The following is a 16991-nucleotide window of genomic DNA, read 5'->3' on the forward strand; positions in this document are numbered from 1 at the left end:
CACATAACAAATCAAAAATTAACAAGTTAATTTTAATGGTATGACAGCAACATTTTTCAATTACATGCCATTGGGTGTTTTCCAGTAACATTTCTAATTGTATGTCATAAAGTTTTCCAAATGGAAAACGTAGTATCCACTGTCTGTTGAGAGCGACACTGAAGAGCAAGATCCTGTGAGCAGAAGTTATTTTAAAAATCTCTTTCCTTCAAGGACTTTAAAACCAAGTGAACTGAAACCAGTCTCCAACCTTGGTGTGCGAGACTTAAGGCTAAAACGCTTTTAAATTTAGCATTTCTTCACACTGGCAGTACTGAAGGCTTTTTGGGAATGTAGTTGGACTCACCTAAATGTGTGTGCATTTAAAAATCATACAGGCTCTGGCCAGGTAGTTCAGTTGGTTAGAGCATCATCCCGAAATGCCAGGGCTGGGGGTTCAATCTCCAACCAGGACATATACAAGAAGCAACCAGTGAATGCACAACCAAGCGGAACAACAATTGAATGCTTTTCTCTCCCTCTCCCTTCCTCTCTCTGTCCCTCTAAATTCAATAAATAAAAATAAAAATCATACATTGATTCCTGTTATCCCCGGCACTTACTTATTATAGCTTTTAGTTGCTTTGAAAGATAAAGGAACTGGTTCGCATTCCAGTCGAGACAGCCCTGCCACTGAGCAGCTTGTCCCTGGACTCAGAACAGAGGTTAGGAACTGCGCTGTCAGTTCTCTGTGATCCTCTTTGCCTTCAGAGGTGGGATAGTGGGAAACAAAGTGAAGTCCCAGGAAGTGTTTTCCTGCACAAACAGGAGCCAGACCTGCTGGGCACACTCAGTACCTGGCCCAGGATATGGCTTTATAAATATTTAGGACTATTAGTTAAATACACCATAGATGCTGTGTTTTTATTTTTATTTTTTTTAAGTGAGAGGAGGGGAGATAGTGAGACAGACTGCCGCATGCACCCTGGCCAGGATCTACCCGGCAACCCTGTCTGGGGCCGATGCTCGAGTACCGAGCTATTTTTAGTTTCTGAGGCTGACATGCTTGGACCCACTGAGCTATCCGGGGCTGAAGCTTGAACAGATCGAGTCCCTGGCTGTGGGAGGGGGAGAGGGAGAGAAGGGAGAGAAGCAGATGGTCGCTTCCGTTTGCCCTGACCGGGAATCAAACCCGGGACATCGGTACACCAGGCCAATGCTCTATCCACTGAGCCAGCCAGCCAGGGCAATGCTGTGTTTTTAAAAGTCCTACACTTTCGATCATAAGCATTCTCTTAAACCAATTTTATTTTCTTCCAGGAACTTCTTTTGCTTAGCTACTCTTGTAAAATGAGCCCTCTAGCTGGATTTGTTTGGGAAGCTTTGTTATTCTAGTAAATTTTCATCCTCCTCTCTGGGCTTGCTAGACTTTCCCCTTTCTAAAAAAAAAGCACAAAAAACAGAACCTGTTTAAAGCTGCTGAGATCAGCTCAGCCACCTCTGCTGGGAAGGAATAGCCCCTTGTGTGCCCTCATAATCGTTTCGATTAGCCATACATTCTGCGGGGCACAAGGTCTGCCCTGGAGCAGATGGCTGATGGGGGCTGGGACTGGGCTTTATGGGCAGGGGCCGCGCCAGGCCCACAGGCTGCAGACACTGGCCTGGCCTGGCCTCAGTGCTGGAAGCCTGGCATCCAGGAAGCTCGAGCCATCTGCTCCGCAGTCCAGCAAAGCAGGTGTCCCTCCAAAGAAAGCATTCCTGAAAGCAGCCGCCTGTGCGGCCCACGTGTGCAGGGCACCCTCATCCAGATGTAGAGAGCTGGCCACAATGGCCAGCGTAACATGGAGATGCACAGCCCACAAGGCAGATGCGGGAACGGGGGTGGGGGCAGGGCGGGGGGCTCCCTTTGTCTGCCTGAGGGGGTGGGGCTGCCTTCTGTGGCAGTCATTTTGGAGCCAGGCCACCTCTGACCTCCTCTGTCCCCTCTCCATGGGGCTGTCAGCCAGCACACTTGGCATGGTCATTTGAAAGTATAGGCAGTCCCCGCCCACTGTGGACACCCAGGGGACACTCAGTGGCCACCCAGGGGACACTGTCCACATGAGGAGGGCTCCTGGGGAGGCCCTGCTCCTAATCTGAATCAAAAGTTGATTGCTTCATCACAACTTCTTTGTTCAAGTCTGTCCTGGGTTTGTTCTTAAAGCTGACCCTGGTCTGTATGATGTTTCTTCCGTCTTTATTCCAGTTTGGAACATCCAGGTAGTAGGAATAGTCATTGTAATATTTATTTATGTAACAGACACTTAGCACTTAATTTGTAGCGGGCACTGTTTTAAGTGCTTTCCAGATATTAGCACGCCGTCATAAGCAGGCATTGCTCTCACCGACCCATGAGGGAGCTGAAGCACGCTGGCAGGCAAGTAACTTGCCCCAGGTTGTACAGCTGGTAAGTGGAGGAATTGAACTGAAATTGAACTTGGGGAGTCTGGCTCTGGAGTCTGAACCCTTAATCATATCATTGTTAATTTTAATTTAATTTAAATTTTTTTAACTTTTTTTTTTTTTTTTTTTTTTAATTTTTCTGAAGCTGGAAATGGGGAGAGACAGTCAGACAGACTCCCGCATGCACCCGACCGGGATCCACCCGGCACGCCCACCAGGGGCGACGCTCTGCCCACCAGGGGGCGATGCTCTGCCCCTCCGGGGCGTCGCTCTGCCGTGACCAGAGCCACTCTAGCGCCTGGGGCAGAGGCCAAGGAGCCATCCCCAGCGCCCGGGCCATCCCTGCTCCAATGGAACCTTGGCTGTGGGAGGGGAAGAGAGAGACAGAGAGGAAGGGGGGTGGGGGTGGAGAAGCAAATGGGCGCTTCTCCTATGTGCCCTGGCCGGGAATCGAACCCGGGTCCCCCGCACGCCAGGCCGACGCTCTACCGCTGAGCCAACCGGCCAGGAATTTTATTTTATTTTTAAGTGAGAATAGGGAGATGCAGTGACAGACTCCCGCATACACCCTGACCAGGATTCACCTGGAGACCCCTGTCTGGGCTGATGCTCTGCCCATCTGCCCCCTCCCCCAATTTACGCTATTTTTAGTGCATGAGGTGGAGGCTCAATGGAGCCATCCTCAGCACCTGGGGCCTCGAACCAATTGAGCTATGGCTGCAGGAGGGGAAGAGAGGAAGAAGATGGTGGCCTCTCCTATGTGCCCTGACAGGGAATCAAACCCAGGACTTCCACTTGCTGGGTTGATGCTCTACCACTGAGCAAACTGGCCAGGGCCCCCACATCGTTGTTCTGGCTGAAATAATAACGGTAGCTAACAGTTCCTAAGTGCTTTCATGTCCCCATTAGCTGTGGGTGCCCACTTTGCAGATGAAGGAAGGTACTGAGGGGTCGCAGGGAATGGCACAGTGAGAGTAGCCCAGTCTCTGCCACACCCTTGTCTAATGCATGCCACCATTTGCATCCAGACTCAGGAGTAGCTGAAGTCCCACAGAATGATTTTTTTTTTTAATTTTTTTTTTTGCATTTTTCTAAAGCTGGAAACAGGGAGACACAGTCAGACAGACTCCCGCATGCGCCTGACCGGGATCCACTCGGCACGCCCACCAGGGGGCGACGCTCTGCCCACCAGGGGGCAATGCTCTGCCCATCCTGGGTGTCGCCATGTTGCGACCAGAGCCACTCTAGCGCCTGAGGCAGAGGCCACAGAGCCATCCCCAGCGCCCAGGCCATCTTTGCTCCAATGGAGCCTCAGCTGCGGGAGGGGAAGAGAGAGACAGAGGAAAGCGCAGCGGAGGGGTGGAGAAGCGAATAGGCGCTTCTCCTGTGTGCCCTGGCCGGGAATCGAACCCTGTCCTCCGCACGCTAGGCCGACGCTCTACCACTGAGCCAACCGGCCAGGGCCCACAGAATGATTTTTAAAAATTTATTAATATCTACTCTTTCTCCACTGAGAGGCTACATAAGATTTCAAGGGAAGAAATTTAAAATCATTTTCTTGTGTGTGAGTTGGTATTGAGAACACATCCCTGCCATTGTCCCTCCCTCCCTCCCTTCCCCCTGTTGTGATTATCTCCCTTCCAGTGCTCCTGGCTGATGTGTGTCTAGAGGCCACCTGCCAGGCTTTCACTGCGCTGGGTAAACCCTCAGCAATTAAACCACCTTGTTCCAGAATGATGCCTCCTTTTATTGGTGGTGTTCCAGTAGCCGGATGAGCTAATCCCCCAGCCTTCTAACCTGCCTTCCCCTCCTTCTCCCCCTGCTTTTTAATTGGAACTACTGGCTCCAGGCAGTGAGAATGAAAATAAATGAGCTGTGAATGAATTGAATACCCCCCCATTGCAATTTAATAACAAATGTTCAGCTGCCATGTGCTCACCTCCCTCTTTATTGGGATGGCAAACTCCCTCTCCCATTGAGGTGGTCTTGGAATGAAAATGTGGCCATTAGCATAAGCTTGCTTCTCCTAGCAGGGCTGATCCTATCTGGATCTGTGTTCTTACACAGGGCCATGGGGGGAATGCTTGAAAAACTGTTGCTCCTAGAGATTTTAAAAACAAGTTATCCCTTGCCCTGAGAGTTTGTGTGAAATAATTTGAGCTACTGGTGCTGCCTGGGGTTTAGGAAGTTGTACTGTCCCTGTTGCTGTTGGGTTAGGCTGTTTTAAGAATGCCTCTTGGATGGTCATGGTCACATTCCCCAGTGTGGGTCTCAGATAAGTATCCCTGATCTTTCCACACTTTGCTAAGCTTAGGGCGCAGTGGTTCCAGCAGCGTTCCCCTCCTGAACACCGGAAGTTCCTGGGCTTCCCGCCACGCCTTCTCTGTACATCACAGGTCACAGTGCTAGTAAACATTGCAGAGGGAGAGAAATTTCCTTTCTCCACACCTCCAGGAAATTCATTTTTTGAGAATTTGAGGCCAGGCAGGCAAAAAAAAAAAATAGTGAAGTTGTACCTATTCATATTGCACAAACAACATTTGTAACAGTAAAGGAAATAACATTGTTTCCCATATTCCCTCAGCCAAATGTATTTATTATCTCTATTTTCTTATAGTCTTTGTCTAATTGTGTAAATATTTTTGCTAGCGGTAATCATAGTGCAGATAACATTTTTGTTATGGTCTTTCATTTAACATTTCATAAGACTTTTTTTCATGCTCCTACATAGTTTTATAATTATACTTTTAATGACAGCATTATGGTATATCATTATAATTTTATGCCCCATTGTTGAATATTTAAGTTCTTTTCAACATTCTACTCTTATAAAAATGTTAAATGTAAACATTTATGTGTTTTATTCTTCCTTTAATTTTATTGCCATCAGTACTCATATGAAATTATTAGGTCAAAGATTATGGGTATTATTACGGCTTTTGATACATTAAGTCATTTTCTTTACTAAAAGGGTAATATCCATTTACACTGCTTCCAGTAACATACAAATAAGCCTGTTTTAAATTATGACCTTGATGGTAATACAAGTCATATCTCTTCTAATTTAATGGAGCAGAATGCTTTCTTGGTTTACATTTATACTTCTTTCATTGCTGTGGAAATGAACCTTTCCCCATATTTGTTTAATTGTGTTGCCTCTTAGCAAATTGTTTGTATTCTGTGCATATTTGCTGGAGACTAGGCATTTCTCTTACAGATTGTATGAATGATGAATACCCCTCCCCCAGGGCCACCCAAATGAATGCTTTAAGTTTAAATGTAATGGAAAAAATACTGCAAACGTAAATATAATATGTACCACATAAACACATGTCCAATAATAGCAGGATATTGCATAGTGCTTATTATGTGCCAGCCACAAGTCTAAGCATTTTTACCCAGCTCTGTGAAATATGTAAAAGAGGTAAAAGAGGTTAAGAAACTTGTCCAAACCCAACCTGGTAGGTGAGCCAAGATACCGAGCTTGGCAGTCTGGCTCCCACATCTGTGCTAACCCTTCAAGTCAGTCTCTAAGGGGTAAGAATCAGGAAAAGAGGGCAGAGAGGAAGTACTGCCCTCAGAGAATGAATCAGATACATGCACCCAAGTCCATAGACTCCAGATGCTGGAGACAGTGTATTGTAGCCTCTTGCTCCTCTATTTTAAAATGAATTGAGAAGTGAACCGATGTAAGTAATAAACTTTTATGTAGCAAGATATACACTTTGTTGCTTTAAGAATTGTTACCAAGGATTGTCTGAAGATGTGTTTGCATCTTTCCAACTGTAGCCCAGCGGGGGCTCCCTTTATTATTCATGCCCAATGATACTCACTCTCCTGCATTTCTCTTGTCAGTGTGTGCTGTAAAAACCATCCCCTGCTTGTCACTTGGTAGGTTTTATTTTGACCAAATGGTTCTTAGACCACAGAGACTTATTTTGTTTGTTTTAGGTGGATTTACTGGATTTAATTTTAGGATGTGTCCAATTTATATGCTGAATGAGTTTTTACATTTGGGGCACCAAATTAGTATGAGCACTTAAATCACTTGCTCTGTTGAATGAAGAAATAAATACAGGGTGGGCAAAAGTAGGTCTAACAGTGTTGAGTATGCAAAACACAGAATTTAACCTTGTGTTGGTATTTATTAATTATTATTTTCTATATGAACAATGGTAAACCTACTTTTGCCCACTCTCTAAGGAGGGACAGACAGGCAGGGTGCTTTTATTAATAGGGCTTTATTATTTTTTAAATAGGTTTTTTGTTTTTGTTAGATTTTATGTATTCATTTGAGAGAGGAGAGAGAAAGAGAGAGAGAGAAGGGAGACACAAGGGGGGAGGAGCAGGAAGCATCAACTCCCATATGTGCCTTGACCAGGCAAGCCCAGGGTTTTGAACCTGTGACCTCAGCTTTCCAGGTTGACGCTTTATCCACTGCACCAGCACAGGTCAGTCAGGGCTTTATTGATTTAAAACTTTTATTATAGAACAGTTGAATTCTGCCCAGAAACAATAATGTAAGGAAATATATAGAGAACTATTTACTCCACTGCTCTCTCCCCCTACCCCACCATGCTTAAACATCCTTCAGGTTTGAGATATGTCTTTATGTGGAATGTGGGCTGACTAAATTGTAATCACAAACAAGCAAAAATCACATTGCGGCCCTGGCCAGTTGGCTCAGTGGTAGAGCGTCAGACTGGCATGTGGGGGTCCTGGGTTCGATTCTCGGCCAGGGCACAAAGGAGAAGCACCCATCTGATTCTCCACCCCTCCCCCTCTCCTTTCTCTCTGTCTCTCTCTTTTCCTCCTGCAGCCAAGGCTCCATTGGAGCAAAGTTGGCCTGGGCACTGAGGATGGCTCTGTGGCCTCTGCCTCAGGCACTAGAATGGCTCTGGTTGCAACAGAGCAACGCCCCAGATGGGCAGAGCATCGCCCCCTGGTGGGCGTGCCGGGTGGATCTCGGTTGGGCACATGCGGGAGTCTGACTACCTCCCCGTTTCCAACTTCAGAAAAATACAAAAAAAAAAAAAATCACATTGTGCCTTAATTCAATTTCCACAGGTACCATGTGCATTGTAATCTGAATGAGTTGTAGTGGACTTCTTACATGTTTTGAGTTATAACCTTTTGATGTCTTTTCTATATGGCAAGAATAATCCATTTCAGCATTGTCAGTTTGTAGTCTCAGTTTAGTGTGGCAGAATTTACTAAACTGTCTGAATTGGTGCCATCTTCAGTATGTTTCCAAGTAAAGTATGGAACTTTACTTTTTGACACCCTGGTAAATGGTTGCCCTGCAGTTAAGAGGAGAGGATTAATTGAGTAAGGAGAAGAACAAAGTAGGTTTGCTAAGCTGACCTGAAAGATATACTCCAACTCTTATCAACTTGAACAAGCTGCTGAAAGTCAATGTTTAATTTAAGAATTGAACGTGGGGCCCTAGCCGGCTGGCTTAGTGGATAGAGTGTTGGACTGGCGTTTGGACATTCTGGAATCGATCCCCTGACAGGGCACACACGAGAAGTGACCATCTACTTTTCTTTCACTCCCTCTTCTCCTTCTCTCCCTCTTCCTCTCCCACAGCTAGTGCCTCGATTGGTTCGAGCGTCAGCTCTGGCACTAAGGATAGCTCGGTTGGTCTGAGCATCAACCTCAGGCGCTGAGGTTGCCTAGGTTGACTCGAGCCCTAGTCCCAGATGGGGGTTGCCAGGTGGATCCCAATCCGGAGACATGTGGGAGTCTCTCTATCTCTCTTCTTCTCACTTAAAAAAAAGAAAAGGATTGAAGGTGGCACACTGCCTGCTATGAGGAATCCAAGCATGGAGACAGGAAGTAACTGGGCTCATTTTCCTTTTGAGTTCATTTCAGGATTCTAAGACATCAACTCATCTTGTACAGTTCAGGTGTCACAGAGAGTGGGCTAATTATTTGTGCCAAAGGCAGCTTCATATATGAAGGTGACTTTTTGCTGGGACGGCAGGTGGTTTTGAAAGAGAGGACTCACATACACCTTTCTCAAAAGGGTTTCCTGCGATGGTTGTAGAACCTCCCAAAAGAAGCGGTTATTAGGCAGCTTGCTGGTGAGGCCACGGCCACTGCGGACCTACTCGTTGCTACTGGTTGGAGCAGGCCTGTGCCTTGCTGGCCAGTTGAACAAGGTGTAGATTTGGGTTCTGGCTTGTGTCCTTGACTGAGTGCTTTTGTGTGTGAACACAAACCACAGCTATATGTTGTGACTTGCAGGAACATAGCATGAATAAGGAGCTAAAATGGCCCACCCAGGTCAGATAAATTTCACTGCTTTTAATGTAGTTTACCAGCAGTAGATTTTTTTGTTGTTGTTTTCATTTTTCCGAAGCTGGAAACGGGGAGGCAGTCAGACAGACTCCTGCATGCGCCCGACCGGGATCTTCCCGGCATGCCCACCAGGGGGCGATGCTCTGCCCATCTGGGTGTCGCTCTGTTGCATCCAGAGCCATTCTAGCGCCTGAGGCAGAGGCCACAGAGCCATCCCCAGCGCCTGGGCCATCTTTGCTCCAAAGGAGCCTCGGCTGCAGGAGGGGAAGAGAGAGACAAAGAGGAAGGAGAGGGGGAGGGGTGGAAAAGCAGATGGGCGCTTCTCCTGTGTGCCCTGGCCGGGAATCGAACCTGGGACTCCTGCACACCAGGCCGACGCTCTACCACTGAGCCAACCGGCCAGGGCCAAGATTTTTTATTTAACTTGACCTTCTAGGGGGTTGCATATCTGTCCTCTTACTGTATGACAAACACACTAGGCTCATTTTGGCCTCCATACTTCAGCAAATAGAAACTGCTCCTCACTTTTCACTTGACTGTCTCCTGCTCATCCGTCAGGTCCCAGTTTAGACATTAATTCTTTCAGGAAATCTACCCGGATCTCCCGCCTCTAAAGGGTCCCATTTAGGTATCCTCCTGACATCCTGAACTTCCCCATCATAGCACTTAATGCACTACAATGTTGCGCCTCCTGTTGGTTTGTTTGTTTTGTCAGCATGTCTTCATTAGCATATAAACAGTGTTGGTCCTCTTCGTAGTTGCATTCCAAAGGTTTAGCATAATAATACCTGGCACTCAATAACATTTATTGAAGAACAGATTTATCAATCATGCATACAAACCTTTATAGGTTGATGGAATCTGAATTTTTGCTCTGGGTTGGTTTTATTGGTTGTGATGGATTTTTCAGTTGAATTAGTGACCTCGCAACTGTGAAAGGCAAATTCTTGGTGCAGGAGGCGGTGGTGTTTCTTAAGGGTCTCCTCTAGTTTGGCTGGTTGAGGAGAAAGCTCTAGAGCAGTGGTCCCCAACCTTTTTTGGGCCACGGACTGGTTTAATGTCAGAAAATATTTTCACGGACTGGCCTTTACGGTGGGATGGATAAGTGTATCACTTGACCGAGACAAGCGTCAAGAGTGAGTCTTAGATGGCTGTAACAGAGGGAATCTGGTCATTTTTAAAAAATAAAACATCGTTCAGACTTAAATATAAATAAAACGGAAATAATGTAAGTTATTTATTCTTTCTCTGTGGACCGGTACCAAATGCCCATGGACTGGCACCGGTCCGCAGCCCAGGGGTTGGGGACCACTGCTCTAGAGGGTCTGAATCATTTGGCTCACTCAGATGGTGATTTTAGAGCCAGAGAGCTACCATATTTCTCCATGTATAAGATGCATCCTTTCCCCCAAAATTTGGGGTCTGAAAACTGCATGTGTCTTATACAGTGGTTGTAGATTTTTTTTTTTTACTTTAATTTCCCACTTTTTTGCACTTCTTGTCTTTTTTTCAAATTTCGGGCCCCAAAATTAAGGTGTGTCTTATACGTGGGAGTGCCATATACATGGGGAAATACGATATCTGGTCTTAGAAAAACTGAAAACGTTCAAAAGTACACTAAGCTTTTTCTCTTGCCTTCTCTAGCACTGGAAGACGCAACGCAGTGAGGAGTACGAAGCAGAAGGTAGGAACCGAGTGTGTGTCGGGGAAGGAAGGGCTGCCATTCCCAGGGCTCTCTCCACACTCCCCTTCCTGCATCTCCTAGGCCAGCTAAGAAGGAACCTTAACAACAGCAATGGAAAATTCATTCGCAATTGATTGCTGGTAGTTTTCAAATACTAACTTTTAACATCATGCAAGATATGGGAACTAAGACATAGAATTTTACTTATTGGTTAATTACTCCTCTACAGAGACTTTGCAATTCGTTTGTGAACAGTCCCAAATTAAATAGTGACCTATCTCTTGATGAGTTTTAGATGTATTTAATATCAAAACACATTGATCTTCTGGCCAGCAGATGGCAGTGTGGTGCAACTGAAAGAACCTCAGCGGGCCCCAGCCGCCCCTGGCAGGTTAACTGCACTTACCTGCAATTGCTGCACGTTCTTGAGGTCTCCAACCTGGAAAGACTGATGGGCTAATCTCGTCGGTAAATAACACTAAATGTTCTGCACAAGCCCTCAAGGTTCTTCCAGGCACACAAGATTGTGCCTGTAATTTATCTCTCGTTCAAACAATGACATTAAAGACTCTCTCTAATAAGTTCAGTGGAAAATTTAACTGGAAGTGAGAACTTTTAATAAAAGGTAAATTTTGATTTTTTAAATAAATAGTTTGATCCCTAAGTCTTCAGACAGAACTTATCTTTAATATACAGATAATTAATAATTGCAGCTTGCAACCTTTTATTCTTTCAGGTGGGATTATTTGCCAGTCAGAAATGTATAAATATTTGGGAAGAAGCTCATCTTGAGACTTTTATGATTATTTTATGATATTTTTCATGAATTATTTTCTTTTCACTAAAAGCAATCCTGGTTCCTAGACTAGAAAGAAAGTGGAGATAGTGAAGGTTACAGTGGTAGCTGTAGTTGACGCAGGGCGTGCAAAGCTCTCTGGAATGCCTCACAACCAGCCTTCTCTTCCGATCACACCAAAGTCTAACCCTGTGCGTGTTTTCCTTTGGAATAAAATAAGACTAGAACCTGGGTATGATTGCACCGGGGACATTTCCTACATGGGTCTGACTGCTCGTGAACCAAAAAGTGCCTGTTTGCTTTAGTTGCAGCCTGAGCACCAATGGTTCCGTTTCTTTTGAACTTCAGAATCAAATCAAGATGGAACCAACATTCTTAGTCTTTTTGTTCTAGTTTTTACTTTCAAAAAGCACATTTTCTCTTTGAGCGTAGGTCTCTCTCTTTGTAATCCTTTGAAGACAACACAGAATGTGCTTTTATTTCAGGCCAGCTAAGATTTTGGAACCCAGATGATTTGAATGCTTCCCAAAGTGGGTCTTGCCCTCCCCAAGACTGGATAGAGGAGAAACTGCAGGAGGTTTGTGAAGATTTGGGGATTACCCGCGATGGTCACCTGAACCGAAAGAAGCTGGTCTCCATCTGTGAGCAGCATGGGTTGCAGAGTGTTGATGGAGAGGTGAGCCGTGCAGCATATTTTTATTCATGAATAAAAATCAGAAAAGCTCAACTGGCCTCAGGCTAGGAGCAGCCGTATTTGGACGTCCTGCAATATGCGATATAGAGACTGCATTCTCTTTCCTTCCTAGGAAGTCAGCCACGAAAAATCGGTCTTTGAGGAGCTCTGTGTTGTGTTGTAGAAAAGAAAAACTGACAGTAGCTGTCACTGAGGCCATCCTCTGTGCCCCTCACTGTGCTAAGCACTTTACCGCTTATTACTGTCAGACACTATCTCAGAGCAGCCACGAGGTCAGATGTATTTGTAGGTATGGCGTTCACAGGGGTGAATGTGGGGAAGGCCTAGAGCAAGGCTGACGCAGGCTGATTTGAGATGGGGAAGTATCTTGAAGGCCATGCTGATGAGATTAGGTTTTTGGAGGGAGTTCAGTATCATCCCTAGGTTCTTCAGCAGACTGAGTAACATATAGGAAAAACTGACTTGCTGAGGATGGTCTGGGTGTCTTTTGGCGGGTGTATTGGCATAAAAAGAGAGCCTCTGGTTAGAAGGCCAGCCAGGAACAATCACAATATTCTGGCCATGAGGAAATGGAAAAGGAATAGTTTGATGGTTTTGAAGATACACAGAGGAGCTTGAAGGAGCCCCAGAACTCTTGCTTAGTAAAATCCTGAGCTTTACATTTTCTGAAAATGTGAGAGGGGAACAGGCAGGACTGGGCACAGGAATAGTTATGAAACAATATAAGTAAATCTGAGGTATGTCTTGCAAAGAGCTGAAAATAAAGATTGGAGGTTAAGGAATCTTTGATTATAATGATATTTGAAATTATGCTATCTGTCTGCTCAGAGGACAAAGTGGTATTTTCTAAACCAGAAAGAGATTTATCATCAAAAGCTTCCAAGCATCTGGCTTGTAGAGTTCTTTTCCCTTTGTCCTTGTATATGTGACCATTATAGGCCCTTTGACTACCTTTCCAGTGGCGTGGTGGTCATTTATTTTTTAGTGGTGGCTGTTGAGTCATAAAAGTAAATGCATCCTCCCAAATTATACCAGTGCAGTAGGTACAATCTTAGGTTGTTTTTGCCAGGAAATATTACACAAACTTGAATTATTTATCTAAGAACAACTCTTGGAATGGAGTGTAGCCACTTGTGGGGAGTTGCATGTTTTGTGGTGGTGTTTCCAGAACCTAGGAAGAGAAGTAGCACATTTAGTTATTTTCCTCCGATCTGAAGATGAGCAAAGGATTGCTTATTGAGTGTAGCTTTTACTTAGTGCGTCTCCTCTAAAAAATAAAATTATGAAGTACTATAGTACTTTGTGTTACTAGCTCTGGAGCACAAAGGAGCTGAAAGTTCAAGATGATCGCATCAGCGTACAATTTGGAATCCTAGGATTTTACAACTGAAAGCAATTTTAGATTTAGTCACCTCCTCATTTCAGAGCTACAGAGTGTGAGATCCCTGCTGCTTGTCGCCATTACCATGAAGGGCGATCTAGAGTCACCGGCTTATGGCTGTAACCACCATTCTGCTTTGCAGAATCAAGGACCTCTTTCGGGCAGGAGTAGCAAACCGTCACCCTAGATGCCAAATATGACCCGAAGGCTATTTTATGTGGCCTGCCCAATGTTTAAAAATTGAACTTTTATGCTGCAATTTTTTAAACTGGGAAACTTTTCTGCAGGGTTGATTCGGCTCCAGCTCCATTTTGCAGGTAGTGAGAAGTGCCTCATTCCTTTGGATGGAGCGTGCCCTCGTGTGTTCAGTTCACCTCTTTAAATGGCACTGCTTTCTAATGTCCCAGGACCATCCTGCCTCATTATATATATATATATATATATATATATATATATATATATATATATATATATATCTCACCTTCCTAACCTCTGTGGGTATTTGGGTTCATGGTCCATATTCTAGTGCGTTATTTTGTAACTTACACATTGGGAAATCAACCGTCCAAAGACCTGGCTGGTACATCATGGGAGTAAGAATGTCCTCAGGGCTCTAGATTTGGCTCCTGTGCAGGCTACAGGGGGTGCCTGTTGACCAGTGAACTTGTGCTCTTTTATATTTTTTATTTATTTATTTATTTATTTTACAGAGACAGAGAGAGAGCCAGAAAGAGGGATAGATAGGGACAGACAAGAAGGAAGAGAGATGAGAAGCATCAATCATTAGCCCTTCACTGCGACACCCCAGTTGTTCATTGATTGCCCTCTCACATGTGCCCCGACCGGGGGGACTATAGCAGACCGAGTCACCCCCCGCTCAAGCCAGCCACCTTGGGTCCACGCTGGTGAGCTTTGTTTAAACCAGATGAGCCCGCACTCAAGCTGGTGACCTCGGGGTCTCGAACCTGGGTCCTCCGCATCCCAGTCCAACACTCATCCACTGCGCCACCGCCTGGTCAGGCAAACTTGTGTTCTTTTAAATCCAACCCTGCTTATCCACCCTCTTCTGAATCACACATCCTTTTTATTCACCACTTGTCTACTCTCCTCATGCATTGATTTGGCCAGGGTCACAAAGTCAAGCAGTGTGGATCTAAGGTCGGAGCCAAAATATGCTTGTTAAGTTCAGTCAGCACAGCTGGATTTTACTGTGACTTCTGCTTTGATGGTCCTGAGAGCCTAGTCCTCTGAGAAAGTGTTCTTTTGGTTAATAAGAATAAGACCAAGGGCCCTGGACGGTTGGCTCAGTAGTAGAGCGTCGGCCTGGAGTGCAGAAGTCCCGGGTTCGATTCCCGGCCAGGGCACACAGGAGAAGCAACCATCTGCTTCTCCACCCCTCCCCCTCTCCTCCTCTCTGTCTCTCTCTTCCCCTCCTGCAGCTAAGGCTCCATTGGAGCAAAGATGGCCCGGTCTCTGGGGATGGCTCTGTGGCCTCTGCCTCAGGCGCTAGAGTGGCTCTGGTCGCAACATAGCGACACCCAGGATGGGCAGAGCATCATCCCCTGGTGGGCGTGCCGGGTGGATCCTGGTTGGGCGCATGCGGGAGTCTGTCTGACTGTCTCTCCCCGTTTCCAGCTTCAGAAAAATACAAAAAAAAAAAAAAAGACTAAGACCAAGAAGCTAAAGGATCTTGGCAACCTCAGAATCTTGACCCAAATACCTTTCTGTTGGTTTCATCACACAATCCTCTAATAGAAACTGATGCTTCTGCCAAAGATTTTCCCTCTTTAGAATGGTCTTCTTGTTTGAGAGTCCTCTCGAGAGGAAGTGGTATATAAATAGAAGTAGAGACAGATGTTTCCTACTGGATATGAATTGGAAAAAAAAAAACGTTTGAGATGAAAGAAATGCCTCAAGCATCTACATGAAGAATAAAACCAACAATCCTGAGATGACAGGAATCCTAGTTATAATCCAGACTTATGAAACTAATATTGAAAATTTGAGGATGTGTTACAAAGAGGCCTTTGTTAGAATGGACCCAATTAATTGTAAGCTCTAATGCAATAAAAGTGAATTTGTTGTTTATGCTATTTATTACTTGGCAACAAGAGCATCACCTGAGAGCTTTCTAGAAAGGCAGAATCTCAGGCCCTGCCCCCAGATTTAACTGTATCAGAGTCCACCGTTTAACAAGATCCTAAGGTGGTCCCTGTTTTGTTCATTGGAAGCATTTTCCTACACAAAAATCCTAGCCCTCCCCAATAAAGAGGAATCTGACTGCCAGGAGAAAGAGATCTTTGCCTTCCCTTCCTGTTTCATGTTTCAGTGATTCACCTGCTTGATTCCCTTTGAGCTAGGGAGCAAACCGCCTCGTAGGGAAGCCTGCAAAAGGGACTGTCATCCACTATCCTTTTCTCCACTTGTATGGTGCGGACTACTTGAGTACTGTCAGAGGTTACAAAATGGCAGGCAAAAATTCCCTTCTCTTTACATTTCTAAGAACCCTTCTGTTTCACACACACACATCCAGTCTTCACTCTTCTGTGCTAAAACTGTTAAAACAAATAAAAACCCAGAACATGCAGTACTGTTCCAAGTAGCATTCTAAATCCCAAGTCATGGGTTTCAGATTCTTAACTTATTGCTCTGTCCCGGACCAAATTCTCTGGGCTAACATACCAATTTCAAAACTTTAACATAAGCACAGTATTACGTAGAGCCACCCCAGTGTGAATGGCTCAATGTCCAACCATCTTTTACAACACTCTAGGAAGCTATATCTTTGTATTTTTTACGCAATATTTTAATTTGTGAGAATAACGTAGACTAATGTGAAAGATTACCTGATCTAAAAGTATGCGTAAAAGAGAAAACAGTCCATTGCTGACATGTGTAAAGATTATGAAGGTGTTGAAATGGACTTTTCATTAGGTCGTGCAAACTGGAAAGGAAAGTAAATTCAGTGAAATTAGAATAAACGGGTATATTATATTTCTGGGCCGTGGGATCAACCGTGGTGCCCATTTCTATTGGCCAGGAGTGTACTTTGGGCATTGTGTTATTTTGAGTGAAATATTTAAAATATATGGTTACCATTTTCTAGATGCTTGAGGAAGTGTTCCATAATCTTGAACCTGATGGCACAATGAGCGTAGAAGATTTTTTCTATGGCTTGTTCAAAAATGGAAAATCCCTTACACCATCGGCATCTACTCCATACAGGCAGTTGAAAAGGCATCTCTCTATGCAGGTAAGAGATAAATGGGAAGTAGATTTTTTATAAGTAGAAGTTAAACTTAACCATTTGAATAATTTTTAATGACTTAATCTGTTGAAGAAAAATACTGAGGAGAAAGAGAGAAGCAAGAGACAAGTAAGAAAGACAGACTAAACCATCAAGAAGGAAGAGTTGGGTTTGAGAAATGACCATAAATTACAGAGTGGGAAGGCCACTAATTATGGCCCTTAATGTTGGCTGAAGAAGAAACCTGGCGTTAAGTAGAGACACATCTCGTCTGTATCAAGGAACTGTCTACCAGGGTGATTGCTGTTGATGAGCTTTGCGTTCTTGGCTCACTTGGGAAAAGCAAATCAAAGAGGCTGAACGACTTTTTTTTCTAGCAGTGTAAATTAGAGAAACATGCCTTCTGCTCCTTGTGGACAGGACTGACCAGTTTTGTTCTTTTGTGTGTGTGTGTGTGTGTGTGTG

General features: G+C 44.7%; 1 protein-coding gene across 6 annotated transcripts in view; it reads left to right on the plus strand.

Annotated features, from left to right (window-relative positions):
• NIN (ninein) overlaps nt 1-16991 on the plus strand; it is a 119106-nt gene that overhangs the window by 44935 nt on the left and 57180 nt on the right. For all 6 annotated transcript variants that reach the window (XM_066278450.1, XM_066278451.1, XM_066278452.1 and 3 more), the window contains 3 exons: nt 10369-10408; nt 11690-11880; nt 16386-16532. In XM_066278450.1, coding sequence (XP_066134547.1) covers nt 10369-10408; nt 11690-11880; nt 16386-16532 — 378 coding nt within the window. The remainder of the gene's footprint in view (nt 1-10368; nt 10409-11689; nt 11881-16385; nt 16533-16991) is intronic.

Source organism: Saccopteryx bilineata, chromosome 4 (assembly GCF_036850765.1).
Source record: "Saccopteryx bilineata isolate mSacBil1 chromosome 4, mSacBil1_pri_phased_curated, whole genome shotgun sequence".
In the NCBI taxonomy this organism is placed as follows: Eukaryota; Metazoa; Chordata; class Mammalia; order Chiroptera; family Emballonuridae; genus Saccopteryx; species Saccopteryx bilineata.